The 17,894-nt window shown below is 36.7% G+C and overlaps 1 protein-coding gene across 22 annotated transcripts in view; it reads left to right on the top strand.

Annotated features, from left to right (window-relative positions):
- The window catches only part of CREM (cAMP responsive element modulator), a 74,600-nt gene that overhangs the window by 19,359 nt on the left and 37,347 nt on the right, over positions 1–17,894 (top strand). For 18 of the 22 annotated variants that reach the window (XM_077896619.1, XM_077896629.1, XM_077896615.1 and 15 more), the window contains one exon: positions 4,867–4,990. In XM_077896619.1, coding sequence (XP_077752745.1) covers positions 4,871–4,990 — 120 coding nt within the window. In that variant the 5' untranslated portion in view covers positions 4,867–4,870. Of the gene's footprint in view, positions 1–4,866; positions 4,991–15,365; positions 15,616–17,894 lie in introns of those variants that run through there. The other 4 variants (XM_077896639.1, XM_077896633.1, XM_077896632.1 and 1 more) reach the window with 4 other exon arrangements.

Here is a 17,894-nt window from a genome sequence, read left to right on the forward strand (position 1 = left end):
TTTTAGAAGTTTAGTATATGGGCTTTAGGACATTTATTTTGCCTATAAACAGGTAACTTTGGCTTATTGTTCAGTTGTTGACTAAATTCTATGTGGATGTCAACTAGTTGAAATGTTATACAGTATAGTTTGACAAAATACACACTAAAGGACCTAGAGTAAAGGAGGCATCTGAGTGGGGTGGATTCCCCCCCCCAGCTTTGTTTATTTTTAATTTTTTAAACATTTATTCATTTTAGAAAGAGAGAGAGTGCACAAGTGAGGGGAAGGACAGAGGGAGAAGGAAAGGAGACTCCACGCTCAGTAGAGAGCCTGATGTGCGGATCCATTTCAGGACCCAGAGATCATGACCAGAGCTGAAACCAGAGTCAGGTGCCCAACAGGCCGAGCCACCCAGGCACCCTCTCCCTAGAGCTTTAAAAACTATTCTCTCGTTGGTTCTATCCATTCTAGCCCTCCTTCTGTCAGTTCTGCTTTGCCCCTACTCAATCTAATAGGCTTCCCTAAGCACCTAGATTCTCTACTACAATCAACTATTCTGTTTTCCAACTATACTTTGTACTTTCCCTCCTCTCACAGTTCTCCTTTCCTCTTCTACCTGGTGAAATTCTTCTCATTATTCATATGTTTATATGGCCCATCCTCAGGCAGATGTAAACGTTATTTACTATGGTTCCCACAGGATTTTATGCATAACGTCCTTCACACAATTTAAGAAGTTACTTTACATGTGGTCCGTAAGGGTCCACTTGATAGATTTGCCAGTAACCTAAGTCTTTCCTAAATGTTGATATACATCAGAATCTCTTGGATATAAAAAAAAAAATTAGATGCCCCAGAAAGTTTGATTCAGTAGATTTGGGGTTGAGCCTGGGAATCTGCTCCCCCACACCACCCCCAAACAAGCACGTTAGTTACTTCTGTTACAGGTTGTCCAAGGAACAATTAATGAATATTCCTTCAGGGCAAGGGCTATAATTTGCCCACCTTTATATTTTCCGGGCCTGTCTAAATAAATATTTCCAAAATGAATAGTTTAGTGGGGAAGGCCTTCTAGCATGTCATGTTTGAGTTGAGACTCAGGTTCTTAGCAGAGCCTATAAGAGAACTTTAAAATATGTAAGAAATAGCATAAGACAACATTTCTCGAGTTGTTTTCAGAACACTACTTTTAGGACATGCACCTTGTGGAAAAAGAGTTTTTGGTGGTCAGATACTCTTAGAAAATGCTGCCTGATGGATCTGCACTGTCCATGTCCTGAAGGTGCACTAGCATATTCAGGCTTCTGAGAAGTTCTGCCACAGAAAAACCTTTTAACCCAGGATATTTAGAACTTTTTCACTAAATGTTCCCCTACTCTCTCTCTTTTTTAGATAATACTTTTTCATAACCTGCAGAGCTAAATGTTCTAAGGCATTCTTTTTGGGAATTGTTCGCATAAGCAAACGTAGAGGCAGAAGAATTGGCAGTTTATGTAGGGTGATCTATACTTACCTAGGCTATGCTGGAAAATAAGAGGGAGAGATAAAGGAATTGGGGAATATTAAGGGAAAGACATTTTTGACATGGTAGACTGTAGATTTTTATCTTTTATAAAAATTGCTCTAAATTGTCATGATTAGTTTAAGTTTTGAAATGATTTTTAATAGTGGGAAATAAGTGCAATATAGGTGGGTTTCAGAATAGAAGGCTTGGATTAAGATAATGACTACTGAAATGCAAAAGAAGGTAGTTAAGTGCAAGACATAGATGAAAAATTTGTAAGATCTGGTAACTAAATCTGGAAAAAAGATTTGGACATTTTAATTCAAAGTTCTTAAGTGGCTTGCATACTTTTTGGCTATATATTTAGACTACTAAAGTGAGAAAAACACATTGTATCATTGGTAGTTGAAAAGGTGTATAATAGCAAGGACTATATAGTTTCTCTAAGTTTTTAATATTTGATTTTGTTTATTTTGTTTGTAGTTTGTATTTCTTTTAGTAGGATAACATTTATTATAATGATTTATCTTCTATATAGAAATAGAAATTGTTAACTTAAACTGAAATCATAGACAAGGGACGCTTGGATGGCTCAGTGGTTTGGCACCTGCCTGTGGCCCAGGCCGTGATCCTGGAGACCCAGGATCGAGTCCCACATTGGGCTCCTTGCATGGAGCCTGCTTCTCTTTCTGCCTATTACTTCTGTTAGAGAAGTTAGTTAGAGAGAGCCTTCTCTGTCACACACACAGAGAGGTCTCTGCCTCTCTCTGTGTGTCTCATGAATGAATAAAGTAAGTCTTAAAAAAAAAAAGAAATCATAGAATTATGACAAAAAAATTTTTTTTTATTGGTGTTCAATTTACTAACATACAGAATAACCCCCAGTGCCCGTCACCCATTCACTCCCACCCCCCGCCCTCCTCCCCTTCCAACACCCCTAGTTCGTTTCCCAGAGTTAGCAGTCTTTACGTTCTGTCTCCCTTTCTGATATTTCCCACACATTTCTTCCCCCTTCCCTTATATTCCCTTTCACTATTATTTATATTCCCCAAATGAATGAGAACATATAATGTTTGTCCTTCTCCGACTGGCTTACTTCACTCAATATAATACCCTCCAGTTCCATCCACGTTGAAGCAAATGGTGGGTATTTGTCATTTCTAATAGCTGAGTAATATTCCATTGTATACATAAACCACATCTTCTTTATCCATTCATCTTTCGTTGGACACCGAGGCTCCTTCCACAGTTTGGCTATCGTGGCCATTGCTGCTATAAACATCGGGGTGCAGGTGTCCTGGCGTTTCACTGCATCTGTATCTTTGGGGTAAATCCCCAGCAGTGCAATTGCTGGGTCGTAGGGCAGGTCTATTTTTAACTCTTTGAGGAACCTCCACACAGTTTTCCAGAGTGGCTGCACCAGTTCACATTCCCACCAACAGTGTAAGAGGGTTCCCTTTTCTCCACATCCTCTCCAACATTTGTTGTTTCCTGCCTTGTTAATTTTCCCCATTCTCACTGGGGTGAGGTGGTATCTCATTGTGGTTTTGATTTGTATTTCCCTGATGGCAAGTGATGCAGAGCATTTTCTCATGTGCATGTTGGCCATGTCTATGTCTTCCTCTGTGAGATTTCTGTTCATGTCTTTTGCCCATTTCATGGTTGGATTGTTTGTTTCTTTGGTGTTGAGTTTAATAAGTTCTTTATAGATCTGGAAACCAGCCCTTTATCTGATATGCCATTTGCAAATATCTTCTCCCATTCTGTAGGTTGTCTTTGAGTTTTGTTGACTGTATCCTTTGCTGTGCAAAAGCTTCTTATCTTGATGAAGTCCCAATAGTTCATTTTTGCTTTTGTTTCTTTTGCCTTCGTGGATGTATCTTGCAAGAAGTTACTATGGCCGAGTTCAAAAAGGGTGTTGCCTGTGTTCTTCTCTAGGATTTTGATGGAATCTTGTCTCACATTTAGATCTTTCATCCATTTTGAGTTTATCTTTGTGTATGGTGCAAGAGAGTGGTCTAGTTTCATTCTTCTGCATGTGGATGTCCAATTTTCCCAGCACCATTTATTGAAGAGACTGTCTTTCTTCCAATGGATAGTCTTTCCTCCTTTATCGAATATTAGTTGCCCATAAAGTTCAGGGTCCACTTCTGGATTCTCTATTCTGTTCCACTGATCTATGTGTCTGTTTTTGTGCCAGTACCACACTGTCTTGATGACCACAGCTTTGTAGTACAACCTGAAATCTGGCATTGTGATGCCCCCAGATATGGTTTTCTTTTTTAAAATTCCCCTGGCTATTCGGGGTCTTTTCTGATTCCACACAAATCTTAAAATAATTTGTTCTAACTCTCTGAAGAAAGTCCATGGTATTTTGATAGGGATTGCTTTAAACGTGTATATTGCCCTGGGTAACATTGACATTTTCACAATATTAATTCTGCCAATCCATGAGCATGGAATATTTTTCCATCTCTTTGTGTCTTCCTCAATTTCTTTCAGAAGTGTTCTATAGTTTTGAGGGTATAGATCCTTTACATCTTTGGTTAGGTTTATTCCTAGGTATCTTATGCTTTTGGGTGCAATTGTAAATGGGATTGACTCCTTAATTTCTCTTTCTTCAGTCTCATTGTTAGTGTATAGAAATGCCACTGACTTCTGGGCATTGATTTTGTATCCTGCCACGCTACCGAATTGCTGTATGAGTTCGGGGGCGGCTCCGCGGAGGGGGCTGCACGGCCCCGGGAGCAGCTCGGAGGGGCTCGGGCAGAGGAAGAGGCTCCGTGCGGAGGGGGCTGCGCGGTTCCATGACAAAAATTTTTCTGGAAAAATTAGATTCTCGTCAATGAAATGGGAAATGTCTTATGTCTAAGACATATGGTCAAATCTGCATGATTCAATTTGAGAGGCTTGTTTATCAGAAACTGGTTAGAGCTGGCAAAACTAGACACATCTTTGTATTACATACATTTAACTTAGTCTACGGGGAAATTCTTTCATACTATATATTACCTAGTAGGTATTTTAGGCCTTGAGAGTCATAGAATATTTATACTTCATGTAAAGTAGAAGACCTATTTTTTTTCACTTATTTAAACTGGAGGGCTTAAAATAATTATTAAGGAGACTTTATTATAAGATTAACTAATAAATAAACTAATAAACCAATTCCCATAAAACATTTTGCAGTGCTTTCTTGGTAATGTTCATACCCAGTGAGCAGAGTTAGTTCAGAGAGTTAGGACTCTGCCACTTAACCCATTTCTGGAAAAATAAGGTAGTTTAATTGATGACAGAAATGAATATCAGAAAGCTAGGTAAAAACAGAAAAATCTTTCAGATAGGGCCTTAATACTTCTTCCTTTTTTTTGTCTTTTCAGACAAATGACCATGGACACAGTGGAATCTCAGCAGGATGGAAGTGTAACAGATTCTGTGGCAGAGAACGAATCTGCACATATGCAGAACCAGACTGGTCAAAATTCAATCCCTACTTTAACTCAGGTAAATTTAATGTAGGCAATAGGCAGGCACTGATGAAAGTTAAAGTTATCTGGAAATAAGAATTATGTGCAGATTGTTTTCTTGAAGTTGATGTGAAGTTTTCCCTGTTCCCTAGTTATCAGCCATTCTTACTGATTTGATTTCAAAGAGAAGATATGTATCTTAGTTACGTTTACCTTGTAATGGACACTTTGAAATGCTCCCTCTACCACCACTGCTATGCAAAAGGAAAAACAGAAACCTGTCCACGATATGTAATCTTCAAATTATTATTTGAGAATATTGGTAATTCCAAGTTGTTATAGTCTTATATTCTTAGCTGGAAATACTGCAGAAATCTTACTTTGCCCTGTATATAATTTGTTTGATCTTTGCTTTCTTTTTAGTTAGGACTTCAAATCGGTTTCAGTTAGATACCACCAGGATGAGTTAGTGCCTGGTTTTCAGCTCCTAAGGTTTATTTTTGAGCTATCTATAAAAATATGTAATACAAGCAAGTACATTGGTCATCAAATATTTATTGAGTACCTACTGGTTCTAGGCACTATTTAGATTCATGAGGAGATGTAGTTTCTGGCCTTAAAATATCTTATGGCTTAGTGAGGAGAACAGGTATTTGAATGATAGCTCCAATAGTATAAGAAGTGCCATAAAAGGTTAAGTACAAAATGACTAAATCTTACAGAGGAGGGAGCAGCCAGTGGCTAGAGTACTTTATGGAGGATTTTGCTTTTGAGCTAGACATGTAGAGGGTGAGTAGGAGTTTGCCGCGTGGACAAGGATAGGGAAGCATATTCTAGGCAGGCAAAGAGTGTGTGCAGAGGTACAAAGCCAGAGAGAGCACATGGCATCAGGTAACTACGGGTAGAGGAGCTAACAGGAGCCTAGTGTCTGGGCTGGGAAGTTAAGTTGGTAAATGTGAGCAGAGTTTGTATACATTTGAGGATGTATAGTGTCCTGGATTCTAAATATTCTTGAACACAATGTTCACTGTGTTTAGAACACTACTATTTGTGTGAACTGTGTGGAGGTTGGACTGATAGTCAACCAGCCAGTAGTAGAGACACCTTTTGGGTGGAGTCCTGGGAGTGGGGGATACAGTGTGGTGGTGAGATTTTCACAGTATCTTGAAGGGAAGATAGAAAGGATCCATATGGCTGACTGAAGGTCCAGGGGGAACACCAGGTACATCCTGGATTACCTCAGGCCAGACTGGTTCCTGTGAGGTCTCTTCTTTCCCAATACTGGGCCCCAAGCACCCAGCCTGCTTTTCCTTTCTCCTTCAAGCTCCTAATACCCACTCACTCCTTGGGGGTTTTCTCACAAGTAGTCTGTGGAGCTGCATCTCCCTGGCAACACCCTTCTTTGTTAACCTGGAACATAGGCATACAGACCTTTTGCTATTTAAAAGTGGAGGGCAGCCTTTTTCTTATTAAAAAAAATATATGTTTATTGTAGAAAATTAAAACATCTATTACTATAAAGAAGAAAATAAAAACTGCATAATTTAATCATCGTTAACATTTTGTTGTATATCTTTTATTTAGTCTAATGGTCTTTATGAATAGAATACAATCCCTGTACTTTGTCATAAATTTGCGATCTTCTAGAGTTTTTATCACTATGGTTCTCTAATTCTGCCCTTTGCCAAAGCGAGAATTTTGAAAGCAAATCTTCCTTTTGCCTCCACTGGCAAACAGATAACAGATAACAGATCCCGCCTCACTGACCCTCACATAGCCTCCCCTCCCTGTTCTGGGCCAGCACTGTCGAAACAATAGATCTCCATTGTCTAAAAAGGGTAATTTGCAATTCTGAGGACCTTCAGCCTAGGTGACACCCACCTCTGTGAGCGTCAGTCAGAAGTTGCTAAAGAGTTCTAGTAATGTGAAGTCTGAGAAATAACCTTGGATTTATGGGATTTTTGAATTGGAGTCCAGTGAACAGAAAGCAGGTTTTCGAAGATTAGAGAAGAAATAAGAGGGAGAGGTGGTAGATATTGGAGATATAGATTCTTCAAGAAGTTTTTCTGTGAAATAATAGAGAAAGATGAGTCTGAGACAAAGGGTTGAGAACAGGGGTGTGGCAAAGTTGAGTGTTTTGAGGAAAATAGGAGAGACACACTTTTAAGAAGGCTGAATCAGATCCAGGAAAAACCTGTGGTTTGCATTTATAATGCTTGCTTTTTTAAAAATCAACTAACCAAATATTGATATTTATTAAATGTGGATAGCAAGTTCATGGACTTGCTGTGGTATTTTATTTTCTGAATATCTTAGGGATCTGATCAAAGAATAAACTATGGTTTTTATCTTTCATATATTAGGAATGTTGAGAAACTAAGAAGTAATCTGTGGCTGATTCACTGATTACTTTGGTTAACTAAGTGTTATCCTCTGTCATGTATGGATCATGAGTTTTTGAAGAATTAGGAGACAATTCTTAGCAAAGTTTTCTTTTTTTTTTTTTTTTATTTTATGATAGGCACACAGTGAGAGAGAGAGAGGCAGAGACACAGGCAGAGGGAGAAGCAGGCTCCATGCACCGGGAGCCTGACGTGGGATTCGATCCTGGGTCTCCAGGATCGCGCCCTGGGCCAAAGGCAGGCGCCAAACCGCTGCGCCACCCAGGGATCCCTTAGCAAAGTTTTCTAAACATAATTAATCCTAAACAGCTAGATTCTTGTGATGCCTGAAGCTGTTCATTTGTGAGTACTCTTTATTATTATGTGATACTATATGATAAAAGGATTAGGAAATCGAGTTGAAATCTTTATTAAACCTATAATGTATGCTGAAAGTGGCTAACTCTTCTGAATAATTCATGATTGCTTGTATACTTGCCACTTGTTTCATTTCTTTCTCAAAGAGGTCTTTTTTTTTTTTTTTTAAGATTCTATTTATTTATTCATGAGAGACATAGAGAGAAAGAGAGGCAGAGAGAGAAGCAGGCTCCACGCAGGTAGCCCGATGTGGGACTCGCTCCCAGGTCTCCAGGGTCATGCCCTGGGCTGAAGGTGGCGATAAACCGCTGAGCCACCTGGGCTGCCCGAGGTCTGTTTTGTACAGAGAGGAATTTATAACACTTAATTTCCTTTTTATATGGTCAAATTATCATTAACTAGTATGGGAACAAAAGCTGTGAACAAAGGATTCAGTCAGTTTGATCCTTTGCATCTGGTCATTTGATAGTAGTACCCTGGCCTTTTTTTTTTTTTTTTTTTTTTTTTTTTTATTTATTTGTGAGAGAGACATAGGCAGAGGGAGAAGTAGGCTTCCGGTGGGGAGCCTGATGTGGGACTAGATCCCAGGACCCTGGGATCATGACCTGAGCCGAAGGCAGATGCTCAACCATTGAGCCACCCAGGGTCCCTACCCTGGCCTTTCCAAAGCTCCTGCTATCATAGTTACTCTGAAAATCATCCCATTCAGGAAGATCTGACAACTGAGCTTGGCCTCTGGGTACACCAAGTGTCTAGCTTTTCTGTTTTCTAACTTCCCAGATATAAGTGGAATCTTTCCCTACTACCTGTAGTCAAAAGTAAATAGAAGTCACAGTGGTGATAATGTCAAAGAGCTGAAAGCAGGATTTGCCGTAAACAGATCCTGGGGGTGGCAAATAATTGAGGTTAAATTTGGACTTGACTTTCTTTTTGCCTGAGATATTTTTTATGTTGATTGGTTGATTGGTTGATTTTTAAGATTTTTTTTTTTTATTTGAGAGAGAGAGAGAGCACTAGAGAGAGAGCAAGCACAAATAGGGGTCAAAGGGAGGGGAGAAGCAGGTAGGTATTCTGAAGTGGGGCTCAATCCCAGGACCCTGGAATCAGGACCTAAGCCCAAGGCAGAAGCTTAACTGACTAAGCCTCCCAGTTGATTTATTTTTAATTGAAGCTACTTTCTTATTTGTTAAGTATATGTATTGCTATGTAAGACTAGTTTCCATCTCTTCTGACCCTGAAAAGTTCTTGGTAATAAATTGAAGAGTTTATTTTAGATAACTGAGCCAGGAGGAAACCCTGTCCAAAAGCCAAAATGGTGGAAAGCAAAAGTAATATATATATATATTATATTTTTATATATATTTTATATATAATACCTATATTACTGTATATATAAGTAATTAAAAAATTGCCACATATCCTCTGGAAATAATATAATCTTTAAATGGGTAGTGGGAAGTTAGACTTTCTTTTAAAATAGAAGATTTCAAACATATACAAGGTAGAATAATGTTTATATAGATTTTTATGTATGTATATATAAACTTGATTAATTACTAAGATTTTGTACTTTCATTTATCTTCTTTTTTTTCTTTTTGTTGAAGTATTTTAAGCAGCTCTGCAGATCTCAGACATCATGTCATTTTACTCCTACTTACTTCTGGGTATGCAATTTGTAAAAGATCATGGATTTTTTTTTATGTAACCAAATGTCAGAGTCATATCTAATAAAATCAAGCATAATTCTTTGCAATGATATACACTTCTTATTCACATTATCCCAGGTATCTCACAAATGTGTAATCAACTCTGAAAGAAGAGTGAGGACACTTTGAACTTTTCTTGTTGCAGGTCTCTTGGGGATTATTAATATCGTTATGACAATTTGGGTAGGCGAGGTAATCCATATGCAAGACTAACTTTCTAGAGCTTCATTCCTTATAGCTGCTAATGAGGCCTATGGGCCTGAGTTTGGCCCCTCAACTCTAAGAGCAAAATAACTCTTCTGTGTAAATGACCAGTTCTTAGAGTGTTAGCAAAGATGAAAGGAGCAGACTCACAGAAGTCATAGAGCTTGAAGGAAGCTCTGGAGATCATCAAGGTCAGCACAGTGCCTCAGGACAATTTGTTCTAGTATAAAATTTAACCTTCCTGAGGGCCTGTGTATTTTTGGAACCGAGACTAGGGAGCAGAGAAAACCACTAGGGAATGTTGTTTGAGGATGATACTCTGCTAATCTCCTTTCTTATTCCATGTGTTCTAAATGCAAACAATATGTAAAGAAGCACCTCAGAATAAAGTGGGTCTGGCAAGCAGTGAGGAATTGAAATAGGAATGATTTAACAAAGGATACATTTTAATGTATAACTTGTAAGTTTTCTTTTTCAATCTGGTGGGAAATTGGAATGACATTTCTCATTGCTTTGGCCAGCTGTGCCAAAATTCTATCTTCTTGTCCTGAATAAGACCCAGAAGGCTATGGATGGCTATCAGAAAACAAAACAAAAGCAACATTTGCTCTTGATAATGGGTCAGCAGCATATTAAAGACGGTCTGCATTGTGTTCGGTTGATTTGGTATATTTACTATCAGCTCAGTAAATCTAATTTACACTTAGTGTTCAATTGAATCTTGTTTTTCAACTTTGAAATACTAATTCCCTTACTTGAGGAACTCTTACTGAAGGAGAAAAATGTTCCTCTTAAGATTTTGAGGTAAATATTTTTATTTCGGTATTGACTTCATACTGCTCCTTATTTTTATATAATCCTTCCTCCGGTACTTTTTCATTGCCTTAATCTAATTTTTTAATATAATGTTTTACTTCACTTAGAATTCTCTCTAAAAATGAACAAAAGTTGGAGAAAGTAAAACTAATTTTTTTCAGTAAATGCTAAATCTGTGTTGTATAATGTTCGTTAGTCAACTAATTGAAGAAAATATACTGTTTTGAAATGTAACTTACTCTTGAAGGTAATTCAAGGCTTGAGAGATGTAAGTTAAATGTAATTTGTGAGCTAATAGTAGTGGCCTTTTGTTCAATTTGAACAAGAATTTTTAAAATATCTGTACTCTTATTTTGTAATTTTATATATAATAGCCAGTATATTTCTTTAAAGGTTGGTTAGTTTTTGACTTTAGAATGGAGTCTATGATTTCATCCTAGTGATAATACTTTGTGTAAAATTTGATATCTCAAAGATAACTTAAAGCAATCAAATTTCAGAAAAAGATTTTGTTTTTATACTTGTGATAAAAATGCATACAAATTAGTTATAGCGGAGAGATTGTTAGATTTTCTGTCATTTATAATGATTTTTCTCTGAGGTTTGGGCACTTTTGTTTGACATTCCAGGTTCTTCGTAGTTTTAGTAAAACATGGTTTGTCACTAGCAGTAATGGAAAAATAACTGAGTGTAAACATAGTTATTCTTTTTACCCTTTTCTCTATGATTTTCTTTCTTTCTTTCTTTCTTTCTTTCTTTCTTTCTTTCTTTCTTTCTTTCTTTCTTTCTTTCTTTCAGATTTTATTTTATTCATGAGAGACAGAGAGAGAGAGAGAGAGAGGCAGAGACAACACAGGCAGAGGGTGAAGTAGGCTCCCTGTGCAGGCTCCATGCAGGGAGCCTGACGTGGGACTCGATCCCAGGTCTCCAGGATCAGGCCCTGGGCTGAAGGCAGCGCTAAACCACTGCACCACCAGGGCTGCCCAATAAAATCTTTAAAAAAAAAATCTACTTACTATGCTTAAATAGGCCTCTAGAGGTTACAGAAAAGGAAAGATAATTCATAGTTGTTTTATAAGCAACATTCTGATATGGTGCCATGAACTTATTTTAAATGGTATGTTTTATGCTCCTAAGTTTTTGTACTTTGGATTTCTTTTAGGGATTTTAAAACATTGTAAGAATTTCTTTATGCCATTTTGTTTGGCTCTGAAAATCTAAAATATGATTTATTACTAGATTTTGGATTTCATGTTAAGACCAAATTTAGCAGCTAAATATTTAATATTCATGTTAAGACCATATTTAGCAGCTAAATATTTAGGCTTGCCTGTGTATGAACTCGGACCTTTGGACTAAAACTAAAAAAACTTAAGGATTCAACTTGACCTAGCCATGTTTTGTCACTGATTCAGATTTTGACTTATTTTTATATAAATCCTTGATTCATCTTCCACCACCTGAATTTTGAGGAATACTTTAAAAAGTATTTTAATCTTTCCAAATCAAAGGACTAAAACATGTAAATTGTTTAAACTCTAAATTCTTGACTAAATTATTTAAATGCAACAATAATAAAAATAAGAAAAGTGAATATTGAATATTCAGTATATGCCAGGCACTTGCCTCTGTCCTCTGTAGAAAAGGGTACTGTTTTCATTCTCCATAACAGTTGTGGAAAGTAAGGTATAGAGGGACTGAATGAGCAACTTGTCATCGGTCACACAACTAGTAAGAGGCAAGGCCAAAATTAGAACCAAGGTGATCTGGATCTGGCTTTAGATTCCATTATGCACTCTACTCTTTATTACTTGTAATATATAGGGTACTTAGTGTTGAACCAGACCATATGGAGGGCATTACCTTGGCGATTCCATAATAATTAAATATAATAGTAAATATATGTTATATATTGTTACTGTAGAGAACTGTATATGTGCATATGTGTATATTGTGTGTATATGTATCTATACACACACACATAAATAGTACTATGCAGTACATATTATATATGTACTATATACTGTTTTCTTCTTCATTATTCAGTGGCAGATTAAGATAGTTCCATATTTAAATCCCAACTCAGCTTCTGATTTGGGATATGTGAAGAGCATAGAAAATTTAAATTTTATCCATTTTGAAGCATTAGTAATTGTTTCCGTATAACCTCTGGCACCAGTAACCATTCTTATGTATAGAACCATCAGTTTGGGGCCAAGAGTATGAGAGTACCCAGAGCTTTAGAATTTTTTTTTTCCAGAGCTTTAGAATTATGTTTTATAAGATGATGAAGAAATCAGTCCCATTACCTTTGGCAAGATCAATTTATTGAGTGTTTTCCTGGCAAGAAGCCAGTTAATTATTATATCCACCAAATATGGAACCATAGTTATTAGTATTTTGGGGGGGGGTGGTAAAAAAATACATAAAATCTGCAGTCTTAACAAGTTTAAGTGTGCAGTTCAGTGGTGTTAAGGATATTCACATTGCTGTGATCAGATCTCCAGAACATTTTCATCTTGCAAATCTAAAGCTCTACATCCATTACATAAAAACATTATTTTTACCTCTGCCTTCATCCCTGGTAACTACCATTCTACCATCTGTGAACTTAATTACTTTAAGATACTTCAGATAAGTAGTTGCCATCAGCATATGTCTTTTTGTGACTGGCTTGCTTCACTTAGCATAATGTCCTCAAGGTTTATCCATGTCATAGTACGATAGCATTCTTTTCCTTTGTAAGGAAAGAAAAGGCTGAATAATATTCCATTGTATGTACGTACTGTATTTTTATTTATTATTTCTATTTTTTAAGAAGTTTATTTATTTTTAAAGTAATCTTTACATCAAGGTGAGCCTCAAATCCTTGACCCTAAGATTGAGTCACACTTTCTTCTACATGAGCCAACCCTAATATTACTATTTTTAAGGTTTTTTTGGTGGTTTGTTTGTTGATTTTCATTTTTGCCAATTCAATACTCCTTAGGACTTACCAAGTTATTGGTAATAAAGAGTAGAGTGCATAATGGAATCTAAAGAAGAAATAAAATAATTCAAGTGAATCGAAGTTTACTTCATAGACACTATAGAGGTTTTTGCTCGGAAATAAAGATTAACATGAAGCTTGGCTAGTAAGTGGTTTTAGGCATTCATTTTGTGGTTTCTCGCCTTTGGCATATACATTTCTTATTCATTATTAGAAATTAGCTGTATTATTGTTAAGAGCAGTTTTAATGTTATTGTTTGTTCTTATATCTCCTGGGTAAATACCACTTTGGGCTCAGGATCTCACTGTAGCTTCATTATTACACTTAACTACTTGCATCTGGCTAGTTACTATGACCAGTTTTAGTTTTAGTCTCACTGAAACCAAATATAGGATTGATATTTGAAAGTTTTGGAGTTAAATGAATTCTGACTTCTACAAATGTAATATTCATTTCATAGTACTTTAAAAATATAGTTATGACAAGTGAAACATTTCATATTGGTTAGAATATAAAATGATGTTCCAACCGCTACAAATAGGACATTCAAAATACTATATAGATTAGATAGGAAAAACAAATGAGCTAGAGCATTGTTTTTGGTTGTTTTAGGTTTTTTTTTTTTTTTAGGTTTTTTGTCTTTTTTTAAAGATTTTATTTATTTATTCATGAGCGAGAGAGAGAGAGAAAGAGAGAGACAGGCAGAGACACAGACAGAGGGAGAAGCAGGCTCCTTGTAGGGAGCCCTGTGGGGACTCGATCCCAGGACCCGAGGATCAGGCCCTGAGCCTAAGGCAGACTCTCAACTGCTGAGCCACCCAGGTGGTCCCCCCAGCATGGCTTTTCAAAGGATAAAGAACCCCTGATTTTAATTTGTGCTCAAAAGATCATCACTGTCTATTGGAAGTATAATCAAAACAGACTGAACGATTAAGAATGATATAATTCTGATATTTGCTTTGCTTTCAAGAGGAGAATTTTTTAAAAGATTTTATTCATTTGAAACAGAATGAGAGTGAGAGAGAGTGCATGCATGCACAATTTGGGGGAAGGATAAAGGGAGAGGAAGAGACAGACTCCCCACTGAGCAGGGAGCCAGACTGAGGCTCCATCCCAGGACCCCTGGGATCATGACCTGAGCTGAAGGCAGACGTTTTAAGGGACTGAGCCACCCAGACCCACCATTTATATTTACGATACCAGAAACAGCGATCCACTTCCCCCTTCTCATTTTATTCAGATTATAGATTTCAGACAGTATTTGTTTATGCTCTACACATACAGGAAGCATGTAAGGCAACAGCATTCCCATGTAGTTCTCTTTAGAATTTTAACATAGCAGATACAAAAATAGTCTTAGCTAGCTAACTCTGTTATCCATAAATATGTTCAACTGAAATTCTCAAGGTAAAATTTAACTTCATGGAATTTTGCAGTCTGTTAGCCCCACTAAAAAAAAAAAAAAAAAAAAAAAACTCAGCGAGAAAGACACTAAAATGAGACCAACTCTACATTTTTCATTTTGTGTTGTCTTCATTTAGTGCAATTAAACACAACTTAAAAAAATATATTTTGCATCTTTATTCAAGTATTCACTTTCATTATTCTCCTGTTTTCAAACCTTAAAATATTTGAAATATTGAACACTTTTTTTTCTCACAAAAGAAACAGACTCTTAAGAATCTTAATACACAGAAATCGAGGTAGTTTTCAACTTCTTGCTTAGAGTATTAGTGGACTTTAATTGTAGCCCTTAGGATTAAAATAGGTAAGATACAGATTTTATTTCTCAGGAGCAGAAGTGATAGTGAAATCTGTATATTGTGAGTTCACATTTCCCCCCATCCTTTATTAACTGTCTTGAATGCAGGCCCAGTAGCTCTGTGACATTTGCAGCTGTTCTATGACATCATAAACCCCATCTTAAGAGAACCTAGCTACGGATTGGAGGTAGTCTACTAGGTGCTAATCAAGTGCTGTTACAACATTGTGAGGTTTTCCCAGTTACGAGTGTCATTATACGGATTTTTTAATTGCAAAGCCAAGTAAGGCTGTCAATTGCATCATCTTAACTTCAGATCAACTACTGTCTATAGTGGGGTTGTTGGTGGATGTGGTGGCATCAGCATAATCTATGTTTCAGGCATCCTATAGAAGAGGATTATTCAGGGGATCTGGAAGAAAAGGTAAATATGTTTACTATGAGTTCATTCTACACACTTTTAGAGTCTCATAAAATATAAAAATTATGAAATATAAAATATACCCATTTTTATTTTTCTGTTTTTCGAACAGCTGCCTACATGACTATTAGAAGGTGATGAATATGCTGATAGATCTTCCGATGGCCTTTTCCTTCCCTTCATTTAGGCTTTTTATGCAAGCGTTCCCTCCTCTGAGAAGTTTTCCAACAAGTGTATTTTGATTAGCTTCCTTCCAAACTACCCCTGCCTTGTCACTCTCTGATCGCTTACCCTGCTTCATTTTTCTTTAAAGAATTTAATAACACCAAAAATGATGTATTTGTTTTGATCTATTTTCTGTCTCCTGATTTAGGAGAGCAGAAACTTCTCTTGTTCACTGTGATAGCCCTACTGTTTAGACTGGTCCACACAGCAGGCTCCTGATAAATATTTGTCAAGAGACTAAAAGACTGAGTTAATTCATAAAGATGACCTGTTTCTGTGATATTTTTTTTGCATTTTAAGTCTTGGAATGAATATTTGATGTTTATAAGAAGTGTTTCTCTATTTCTGCCTACAGTATGCATATTTCAGTTCAGATGAACTGAAGTTTGTATCCCTAGTGTCTTTTAGGAAAAACTATTATCTTTTTCCAGAGCTTCTTTAGAATTCTATTTGTACATTATGAATAAAGTAATTATAGTACTCTTAAAAGATTGCTCTTTCTTAGCATTTCTCAGATCTTTGTTTTCTGGTTCTAACGCATCAGTCACATAATTCTCCTTGCTTATTAACATTTCTACCTAGTTGCCCTATCATTGCTTTCAACCTAGCCTACCTAAAACTGAATCTACCACTTTACACAAAACAAAAAAGATGCTTCTTTATTGGCTCACTTTTGGTTTTGGAGCCTCCATGCATGTTCTCGAATCATTGCCAATGTTCCTTCTATGCCATCTGTGTACAATACCCTACTTTAAGGACGCTGTAGATTCTGTTATGGCCCATGGTCAGTATAATAGTATAGTAATACTAAGATGCTTAGGGAGGGAGCCACATGAATTTTTTTTTTAATTAATAACATCAAAGTTTAGCCTGTTAACTTTACCAATACAGCTAAAGACTAGTCACCAGTTTTTGGCAAAACCAGTGAGAATAGAATGTCTGAATATAGAATGTCTCTAGATCTAAGGATTTTTGTTTTTGTTTTAAGGATACATCTGAATTCTCTCCCTAGGGTATGTCATCTGTGCAGGTTCCCAGCCTGTATTTCTGTGGTTTAACAAAAGAGTTGTCTCATGAGCTTTTGTGCTGCCCAGAGTTTGGATATAGAAAAGTTTCATTGTAGTGATAGAATTCCTATAACTTATCTCCAGAATTCTAGGAGTACAGTTTTGTGTTAGTAGCTGCAACTCCCTTTCCATAGCAGGTGTTCTTGACACTAAGCCATTTTGATATGAGTGATCATTTAATAATTTAAAATCTTGAAAATTATACTTCAAAGGTAATTAAAGCAACTTAAAGCATGATTTATATTTATCAAAACCTCACAGATCTTTCTTGAGTTGTTCAATTCTTCAGAATATCTAATGTCTTTAAAGCTGGGGTATTTCCCCACAAAAAGTGAATGTGGCATCTCAATCCACAGGTCCAGTCTATAATACTTGTACTCTTGAGTATAATCCATATTATATTTCACCCAGTCTCTGACAAGCAAACTCTCTATCAAGCTTATTGGATACCGTGGTCTGGCTGTGCTGCTGTGGTGTAGTTGAAAGCACAGCCTGCTTCAGTGCTCAGTTCACACTGTGAGCCAGGGCTACATTGGGATAGAGCAGCAGTTTTCAAAATGTTTAGAGACCCCAGGAAGGACTTTGAGGAGATTTTCAGGAGGTTTGGAAGGACCATGCTGTTTTCATAATAATGGTAAGATTTATTTGTCCTTTTTCTCTGTATTGATATTTACACTGATGGTGTAAAAACAGCAGAAGGGGGGTAAAGCTGTTGGCACCTTAGCATGAATCAAATCTGTAGCGCGCATCAAACTATACCAGTAATCATTGTATTCTTCACTATCATTCACTTGCAGGTAAAAAAATAAAGTCAGTTTCATTTACAAAACCCCAGTAAGGTGGTAAATGTTACCAGTTGTAGCAAACCTTGACCCTTGAGTACATTTCAATATTCTGTGTTATGAAATTGGTGTGTTTGCTGAAAACATTTCTGCTGTGTAGCAAAGACTGATGGTGTTCTTGAAGAAAAACACATACTTGTTTGAGTGG

Source organism: Canis aureus, chromosome 5 (genome assembly GCF_053574225.1).
Source record: "Canis aureus isolate CA01 chromosome 5, VMU_Caureus_v.1.0, whole genome shotgun sequence".
Classification (NCBI taxonomy): domain Eukaryota; kingdom Metazoa; phylum Chordata; class Mammalia; order Carnivora; family Canidae; genus Canis; species Canis aureus.